We start from the raw sequence: 9777 nt of genomic DNA, 5'->3' as shown, positions 1-9777 counted from the left end.
GAGCAATGTCTTACAACCTTAACTCATCAATATCTAGAATTTCCAAATCTAAGCAGCAAGTTAAAATTATGTTTCTTATTTAGTCAAAGTTTCATATTCAATCTTTTAAAAGGTTTCTAGTTTATATGATTAAAACTTTTATAAGAATAGTGCCTCGATTTTCGACAAGAACACTTTTGTTTTACAAGCTAATTTGGGAAGACTTTGAGACGAAACTTCTATTTCAGATACTTTGGCTTGGATTCTATATCAACAATGGCCAATCAGTCTTCAATCCAACCACTCCTTTTGGCTCTTAGAAACACTTCAGGACCACACGTTTATCTGTTGGTGGAAAAGCTCATCGACTACTACGAGCCTCCTCTGTGGTCTTTGCTTAATGGATGGGGACCTCTCATTTTATGAACACGTGGAATTGTTTGGGATTCGGCAACAAAACTCGTGGATTTTGACATCACATCCTTGACCCATAACGCTTAAGGGGATGCTTTATCTAAATTACTGATTTTATTCTTCTTTAATATGGTGTTGGAAACACGCATCCACATCCCTAAAATAAAAGAAGAAATTTTTATAACAGCCATTACCCGTTTATGAATAGTTTTCCCCGTCATCTCTTCAAACTATAGGAACGAGGCTCTTCGCACCCTTGGCCCTAGGTAAAATTTCTTAGTAACATTATGTTTGATCAAATCTTACTCCTAGCTATTAAATCTATACTCTAGAGTTATCAATTTTAAAAGACTTGTTTATTTAAACCATTTCAAAAGCTTTTAGTTTTGTTTGAATTTAAAGGTTGTGGAGTAACATTTAAGTAGCCCAAAACCTTAAGCATATTTTTTATGCTAGGGTGTTAGGTAGCTTATGTATACATAAACCTTTGTCTTCTTTACGAAAGCATGAGTCATGACTTTCTAAAATAAACAGCTGATGGAACCATTAGCAAAATTTTCCATCATGAGTCGCTAAGAACAAGCCTATAGAGACTTTCCATAGCGTTATCCTCTTCAAGCTTGAGTGACACATACCCTGTATACCTTATGAAGGTACTTATACAACAATATAATCAAATTGTGCCAAAACAATATGTACAAGTTTATTTTGTTTGGCCTAGTTTAAATTAGAGACACTAGAAGATGTGTTAAATGATTTTATCTTGTCTCCTTTTTGTACATGAGAGTTCTCATGGAACTCCACTAACACAAGTGCATGATCACAACTCTTCCATTGAAAGGTTGTACAAACCTTAACTCCTATTTAATCTAGAAACCTTCTTTATCACCTTAAGAGATCACATATAACCTATCCCTAGTAATGTCTTTTGACATTAACCCATTTATGATTTGAACCTTTTATTTTGATCCATAAGTAAGAGTTATCATGAAATAGTTAAATTCATATTTTTATTTTATCAATCAAGGTTGTTAGAGTTGCTGCTAGTCATTCATTATATTCATGTTTATATTGTGCTTAAATTTTGAATATATTGAAAGTCAATTCTCAACTCTAGGTAAGTTTCTCCTATTTTTATATCAATAATCAATTTATATATTATTTTTATGATGTCAAGTTTCTCACGAATTGTGTTGAAGTACTATTGCAATCACAACTCTTAAACTCCAACTTTAGTTGTTATTTCTCTCTTCTTTAATATTTCACTTTAAATGAAGAACTTCGTATTTCATATGCATAGCAAGCATAAAGGTTCACATGTCTTTGGAGTGTTAAAATTGATATTGCCAGATAATTTCAACTACACTATCAACAATGGAGGTATGTATTGACTTCATTTCACCGACGATTTATATTTTTTGCAAAGTCACTTAAATTTCCTTTAAAAACTATCTTTACTTTTGCAATAAGATTTCATATTATCATTCACTTCTCAAGTAAGAAAAGATTTCAGCATGCATACTTTAAATATTTTCCACACTTTAGGAATTAATTAAACAAATTTAAGATAAAGAAAAATTGTGTCGAAATTTAAGTTTTAGAGGGAATTGGCCACTCCATCTCAAACTTCTATTCTAAAGGAGTGATATGTGGAGTTAATCTGGTGGTATGGAACATCATATTCATTTTATGTACTTACACCAGACACATGTATGTCTTCTTTCACCGTCTTGTGTGTGTATGTGGAATGCGCCTTTCACATATGTTCATTTGATTGGTTCGTTGCATATATGCATTATTTGTTGATCAAGTTTTCCCCCACTGGTTTTTATGCACCTATCCTGACCTCATCCAATCTTAGTTTCAAACACAAGCTAGTTAATATAACGCAATTGAGGACATTTGCTATCCTAGGCAGGAGGAATGTTATGGGTTGTCCGTTCGTCCTTCAGTGGTGGTTAATGGGGGATGCCTAATTACCACTATGTTCGTAGCATGGCACTTGGGTGATTCCGAATATTCCATGTGTAGGACATATAAATTTAGGGATGGTTGGAACTAAGTGTTTAATGCTTATTTGTTGTGTGTTTGAATGGACAACCTGTAGGTTGGTGAGATTAATGAGCTTTGTGCTTGTAAAGCGATATGGATGGGACATGATGGTGGTGATTTGGGGTGAGCAATTACAGGGAAAGTTCTCATTTTTTGGTATTTTGTCCATAGTATCTACTACGAGATTTTGTGTCATTGTTGGCCGCCCACTTTTGTTATACTTGGGCGTGAATTTATTGATTTTGTTACACATGAATTAGTCCTTGGGGATTCTTTATGTATTTTTCCTTTAGTGGTTTGGATAGGAGGGATTTATATAAGCTTATGTTCAAAGCAACTCCTATTTTTGTATAAAGGGCAAGCCCATGCATAAGCGTGCAACTATTTTTGGCATGTGGGCTATTTTTTTGAATAAAGACATAAATACCCAAGAAGTGGGAGGATGCTGACACTTCTTGGGGGGGAGGAGATTGCACCTAATACTGTGTTGAAGGTGATATCTACTCTATCTCTTGTTTTTATGTTAATTTTTGCTCATCTTGTCAATTTAAATTCAATTCTATGGTTTGGTCTTTGTTGTATATGTGAGTTTTGTATTATTATTCAAAAAGTATTTCAAGGTCTAGTGTCATAAAAGTTGGAACTTGATCATGAATACCAACCAATTACAGTAGGGATTGATTAAGTTGGATCACGTAGAGTCTTCTCATGTTAGCTAAAGCTAAAAGGTAAGAATCACATGAAGTGGTCGTTTTGCCCTTAGTAATCTTGCATTCCTAGATTGAACTAGTGACCATTTAGTCCTCATACATGGCTAAGAAAGGTTGGCTAACAAATCAACACTTGAGCTCCTCATTGTCCCTTGGGTTAGCTACTTGACATTTGCACACATCGAATGAAATGGATTTGTATTGTCTACACATGCCATTTCAAAGTGATGTTATTAGTAAGGGGGAGACTTTAAAAAGTGTAAATACACAACAACAATTGAATTTTGTTGCACATTGTCACACATGTATGGATTGAAAGCATTCCATTCTTTGTAATCTAGCATAACTTGATTATGAATCTCAACCAATTATATTATCAAGGCTTGATCAAGTTGAATCCCAATGACACTTCCTTTGCTAGCTAGAGCTATAAGGTTAGGCTTAGAAGTAGGTAGATGCCACAATTCAATGTTCAAAATAGATTTGAAAGCATATATTCTTTGTGATCAAGCATTCAAAAGTTGGAACTTGAACATGAATACCAACTAGTTATATATTTTTGTGGCAAGTGATTGTTTCCCTAAAAAGCAGGGTGTTAGAAAGTTGTAGCCACCATGAAGCAACCAAACAACTTGACAAGATGGCAACTAAAAAAGCAAAATACTGGTCAAGCATGTCTAGCCCACTTACCCACTTACGAGGTATATGCCTCCTAGAAAATGTGCATGAAAATGATTTGAACTTGCCACCTCTATTTTGCAGTTTGGACAATAACATCTACCTAATGCCATTATTGTATTTGCTTCATGACATTTTCTTGATGTGCATACATGAGCGGACGAGGTCGAGTGGATGTAGGTGTCCTTTCCTTAGTGTGGCTAGGTGCAAGCATTTTGTCAACATAGCCTAAGGTCCCCTTCAGAGGCGGCTTTGTCCGACCCCGCAAGGATTGAATCGGTATGCAGCCTTGCGCTGGCCACCTTCTAGAACTGAGCAAACCGACTTTGTTAGAAAGAGGCATTTGGATCATAGGAAGCCATGCCCTAAGAATCCCTCTATCTTTAGCTAACAATTTTGTTAATGGGGGGAAACCTTTAATCTTTATCTTTTCACGTTTTTAATAAGCACCCTAAACGTTTTTCATTAATTTATTTTGCTTCCGTTTTGTGTGCTGCATGGTTTATTGTTTGACACGTGTCTTCACTTTGCATTTTTGAACTTGTCCTCGATCTTAGCGTGTTTTTTGCATGGGCGATCATCTGTGGGCTCTTCGGATCATCCATTCGCATTGCTGGTTGGTCGCTAGCGGGCTTGTCCTCGTGAAGATGATGTGTAGCTATCTTTTCCTCCACTCTGTTCGTTTCTCAAGTCATTTGCAGTTGTCGATCGCATGTGGGCTCTTCGGGTCATGCGTCCGCTCTGCTCGTCTCTTAGCGTGTTTTTTGCACGGGCGATCATTTGTGGGCTCTTCGGATCATCCATTCGCTCTGCTGGTTGGTCGCCTGTGGGCTTGTCCTTTTGTGGAGATGATGTGCAGCCATCTTTTCCTTCGCTCTATTCGTTTCTCAGGTCATCTGTAGTTGTCGATCGCCTGTGGGCTCTTTGGGTCATGCGTCCACTCTGCTCGTCTGTTGCTTGTGAGGTCATCCTCGTGAAGATGACATGGAACCATCAGTTGTCGTGGACATGAGAACCTTAGCGCCAACGTTCTAATCGACGTTTTCTTTAGATGCTTCTTGTACGTGGTTCTTCAGTTTCTTTCCTTAGTCTTCTTGAAGCTGCTCGTTGTGATAGTGATGCAATCTTTTTGTGGCTTCTCCAACGTTCGTGCAACTGTCAGTTGTCGTGGACATGACAACCTTAGCACTTGTGTTCTTCTCGACGTTTTCTGTAGAAGCTTCTTGTATGTGGTTCCATAGTTTTCTTTTTGTGGCTTCTCCAACATTCATTTCCTTGCCAGGTTGTACATGTACGTGCATGTCCTCCTGTGTGATTGGTATCACCATACTCATCACGTGCCATGTTCTACAACCACTTGCATGTCTTTGTATGATTCGTATCTGCTATTGTTCGCCACACTGTGCTTTACCTTTTCTATTTATGGACTATCTGTTGCTTATTTAACAAGCTATAGTGCTTTTGATAGTTTGTATTAATTTTGTTAACTCCTCGTGTCTTGTCGTCGTCATGCCTCCTCCTAGAAGGAAGCCTCTTTATGATATCAACAACCTCATGAAAGTGGACCATTGCCCATGTTCATTGTCCTTGCTTTGTGATGGACATGCTTATCCCTCTTCTTCTGCATTGCTTTGCGAGACGAAGCTAAACCTTCTACATCAATTGTACCTAGGGATGAATGCCATCCAGCCTGTTCTCGAATTGTCACACCTCCGGAAGGCGCGTACACAGTTTGTAGCCTTCGTGTAGTGAAGGAAAAAACACGCTCCTGTGGTATGCATCTATGATTCATGTTCAATGAAAACGTTTGGGATGCTTATTTCTTGCGTTGATATGCATCCATGATTCATGTTCAATGAAAACGTTCAAAGATTCATGTTCTTCATTTTCACGTTCAATGAAAACGTTTTTGGGTGCTTATTTCTTGCGCTGCTTTCATCTCTTATTTATTTCATTCGTGATCTTCCTTATGGTAGGGTCCTTAGAGGCTGCCATGAAAGGCAAAAAGCCCGCATCAAATCCATGTCTGTAGCCAAATGATAAGCACACCGAGTCAGAGCCATCTGTGCACGACACCTCTATTTTCAGTAGAGAAGAGGACAAAACTGTTTGAAGTGTCCGTCTCGCTATTGCCATTAGAAATGCAGACATTAATTGGTGTTCCTGGGAACCATTGGAAGAGTTTGTCAGAATGGAGTGTCTGAAGGGTTTGTTTGCATTGGAGAAAGGAGGCACTCTCAATCACTTACACTTCCAAATGTGGTCACTCTCACGGCTCCGTCACTCATCATAAGCATTGGTAAGATTATCAAGAGGTACTTGGGTTGGGACTTCTTCAAACCTGAAGGTGGTATAGTTATGTGCCAAGGTTTACATCAAATAAGAATGCATACGTTTGAAGGTATGCCTGGCTATTGCATGAAAGACTTGCACAAAGCACATTTCAAGCTCTTCTCGCATAACATCTCCACTGAAGAGATAACAAGGGGCCAGCAACTTTATGCTCTTTATGGATAGGTTGATTTAAAGAACAAGGTTTGTTTGTCTCTTATTAATCTTTTTGAATGGGCTTATATTTTCAAGCTTAGCGCATCACTCCAAAGCACGCTTCTAAAAATGGGTCCGCACACAGGCAAATACTATCCGGCTGTATCGTGGTGGGTAATTCCAAAGACCAGAAAATGGGATGAGTAGAAGAAGGTCCTCTGCAATCTGGAAAGTCATGAAGCTCCCTCACGTTACACAATGCATAGATACAAATGAAATCTTCTTCGTGGATACTCCTACTGCAAGGTACTTCACTCCAATGTATGGGCGGAGCAGCATCAACGAAGATGACACTTATAGAGGCATGCTTCATGGAGTCATCATTTTTTCATGCTTTCATAAAAAATACATGGTCATTTTTGGTTTTTCTGTTCTGGTTGACAGAAGCACTTTCTCATGCAACGACTGATGTACATGGCCGTAAAAATCGCTTGTAATAAATTGTTCCTTCCTTGATTTTCTTCCACATCATATTTTCTTATTTTGTTTTGTTACTGTTCCTTGTTGTTTCCTTGTGCCCGCTGGAATTGGGCACCGAATTAATGCACACTTGAAAAAAAGCGTCACTTGAAAAAAAAGCAATATTAATTTGTGACTCTGGAATTTGCATGTAATCACTTTGACAACAAATTATATAATAGCAAATTAATTAATTCATTAAAGGCGGTGGAAAGGCCATAGCTTACATTCGCGGGGGCCTATTTCCTTTTTCCTTCTGAACATAGGAAAGGAATTCGTCTACCTCGCTTTAACGAAAACAATTCCTGAAGCTTGCCCTGGTATATCCATCTTTTACAGTACAGCTTTCTTGTCCTGCAAACGTAACCGGAACGCAGTGATTTTCCTGCGAAATCGGTATTTCAGATTTGGCATCTGCCGAATGCACAGGTTAGGGTATATGTAACATTACAGGATCTGCTCCACAGATTACGGTTTCTCTAACATTACAGCATCTGCTGCCCAGGTTAGGGTTTCTCTAACAATAGAGCATCAGCTGCACAGGTAAGGGTTTCTTTATCAGTATAGAGCGTGCTGATTGCACAGGTTAAGGTTTCTTTTGAACAGTCGCGCATGTGCTGGTTGTGCAGGTTAACTCCATAGTATGTAAGGCTAGGGTTTCCTTAACAGAACTGTACAGGTTAGGGTTATCTTCTGGTTGTACACATGAGGGTTATCTACTAGGTTAGTTTTTCTTTTCCACATCGCGGTCTGCTGATTGAATAGCTTCTGCTGAATGTTAGGCAAGGTTGTCTTTCGCAGCATTTTCCTGGTTTTCTGTCAGCGTAGGGCTCCAGGTTGGGGTCGTTTGAGTTAAGGTTTGCAGGTTGGGGTGTTTTGTGTCAGAGTTCATCTCTTATCCTAGCCTTTGCTAGAGTTGTCGAGGTTAGGGTTTCCTTTCAAGTACTGTTCGGGTCAGGGTTTTCTCCTCGTGACCTAAACAGACATGGCATCTGAAGATTATTGAAGTTAGGTTTCACATTGATGTGGCATGTGTTGATGTCTTTTGCGAGTATAATCATGTTTTTCCCTGCGGTTTCAGATGGGGGGAGAGGAAGATGAGAACATGGGAAATGTTGATAGAACTGGAGATGAGTCTTCAGATGATGACATCGAAATTGTGCCCAAGTCTGTGGACAATTACTGGCTGGAACATGGAGATGAAAGCCCTGTTTCGTTTGCCACTCTGCCCTATTTTAAAACAGGTGAAGAGGCTATGCCAGACAAGATAGTGTACCTGCGAGGGACACAAGACAATGGCATGCGTCTGTATATGAGAGCTGTGGCATGGAAGTTGGAGTTGACCAATGATATGAAGCCAGCTTTTCATTTGAAGACAGAAAAGTATTGGTGAGAATTGTTTTTACCTCTACATCGATAATTCTGTTATGTTCGAACTTTGGCTGTTACATCAAGTGCGTCGTTGATCCCAGGATTCGATTGTTTAAACCTCGTAAAAGCTATGAGGAAACTATCAGAAGCATCATGAGTGTCGCACAGTTCCTCAATTATGCTCTTGTCAACCCCAATGATCCTGAAAGAGATGTGTGGAATCACGTGAATGATGTGTTCCCGTAAGTATACGTTTGAAGTCATAGCTTTTGGCTACTATCTATTTGATACAAAGTGATGAGGCCATTTGTGACTGCTAAGGTATGTTTGCTGGCAGGTCCTGGGAGGTGCGGCCGTGTCGCAATGACTTGTCTTCGCATTTGTCGGTCATACGACATCTTATTGCTTCAGATGAGCGCCTAGCTGGTTCCTCTGTAAGTGTACAGGATATGACATACATAATTTCAATGAGCTTGTAGAAAGCTTATTTAGTGTACTTACCTGCACATTCTCTCATTGTGGATCACAGGCTTTGCAAACTATAGAAACAGGGTCGTTGAAAAAGAGACTAGCATCGGCAACAGAGGTTGGTGCTTTTGGTTTCTATTTCTATACATGCAAGGTGTGATGATGCATTTAAGTCTACAACAGCACATTTTAGCGGTTCCAAGCCTGATTCTGCACTTAGCTATTCAGACGCTGTGACCATATTAAGCTAGAAGGTGGCTCTCCCCGAACACTGCTTGCCCCTCCCACATACGTTTATACCTCAGCCTTGTCTCCCCTCCATGGAAGATTACTAATGTTAGATTAACATGGTTGCTGTCCATTGTTCAAGGATCTCTAGTCCTGTATAGGTAACGCATGCGTGCTAGTCGTTTGTTGGTCGAAATTGAGGATCGCCAACCTACTTCACATCCGTGTGTGTGCTATTATATCCCCCCCCCCCGCTTTCATCTCCCCCGTCCCCTTCCCTGCCTTTGCTCTCTTCTCTTTTCAAATCTATTTTGGCTCTTAATCTCTCTTCGAAAAACACTTGTTACCCTTCTGTTTACACCTTTTTTGGTTTTTGAAACAGGATGGTCGGCAGAGTAGTAGAAGACGGATGTATGTTTCTGATGATGAAGATAATGCTGATGATGAACCTGAGCTATATCATGAGAAGAAAAGAGGCAAGTTGGAAGCAGACGACTTCGACTCTGGTGAGGAAATGGATGGTTTTGGGGAGGAAACAGACTTGGATGAAGTCGGCGATCTCTCTGAGACTGTTTGCTGCATTTGTGATGATGGTGGAGATGTGATCTGGTAATGTGTAGTTACTCTTACAAGTGGAAGAGCTGGTATAACTTCCATTATTTTTTAACAAACTCATCAATGCTCTCTGCCCAAACAGCTGTGACGGCCCATGCATGCGGTCATTCCACTTGAACAAGGGTGCTGCTGGTGCTGATGATTCCAATTGTGCAACGTTGGGTTTTAGCAAAGCTGAAGCAGAGGTATGCCTTATTATACTGTTGATTGTTTCGTAACTCAGACAATAATTCCGTTGCCACCTCGTGTTCTATTT

The 9777-nt window shown here is 39.6% G+C and overlaps 1 protein-coding gene across 4 annotated transcripts in view; it reads left to right on the top strand.

The window, feature by feature from the left end:
* The first annotated feature begins 7041 nt into the window (after window positions 1-7041).
* LOC147627761 (protein ENHANCED DOWNY MILDEW 2-like) overlaps window positions 7042-9777 on the top strand; it is a 59770-nt gene continuing 57034 nt past the window's right edge. For 2 of the 4 annotated variants that reach the window (XM_086814722.1, XM_086814719.1), the window contains exons 1-7: window positions 7042-7268; window positions 7921-8228; window positions 8312-8452; window positions 8548-8644; window positions 8740-8796; window positions 9289-9515; window positions 9604-9706. In XM_086814722.1, the coding sequence (XP_086670848.1) occupies window positions 7921-8228; window positions 8312-8452; window positions 8548-8644; window positions 8740-8796; window positions 9289-9515; window positions 9604-9706 (933 nt within the window). In that variant the 5' untranslated portion in view covers window positions 7042-7268. The other 2 variants (XM_086814721.1, XM_086814720.1) reach the window with 2 other exon arrangements.

Source organism: Cibotium barometz, chromosome 20 (assembly GCF_041138505.1).
Source record: "Cibotium barometz isolate CiBa-2024 chromosome 20, ASM4113850v1, whole genome shotgun sequence".
Taxonomy (NCBI): Eukaryota; Viridiplantae; Streptophyta; class Polypodiopsida; order Cyatheales; family Cibotiaceae; genus Cibotium; species Cibotium barometz.
This window is presented reverse-complemented; position numbering and strand designations above follow the sequence as displayed.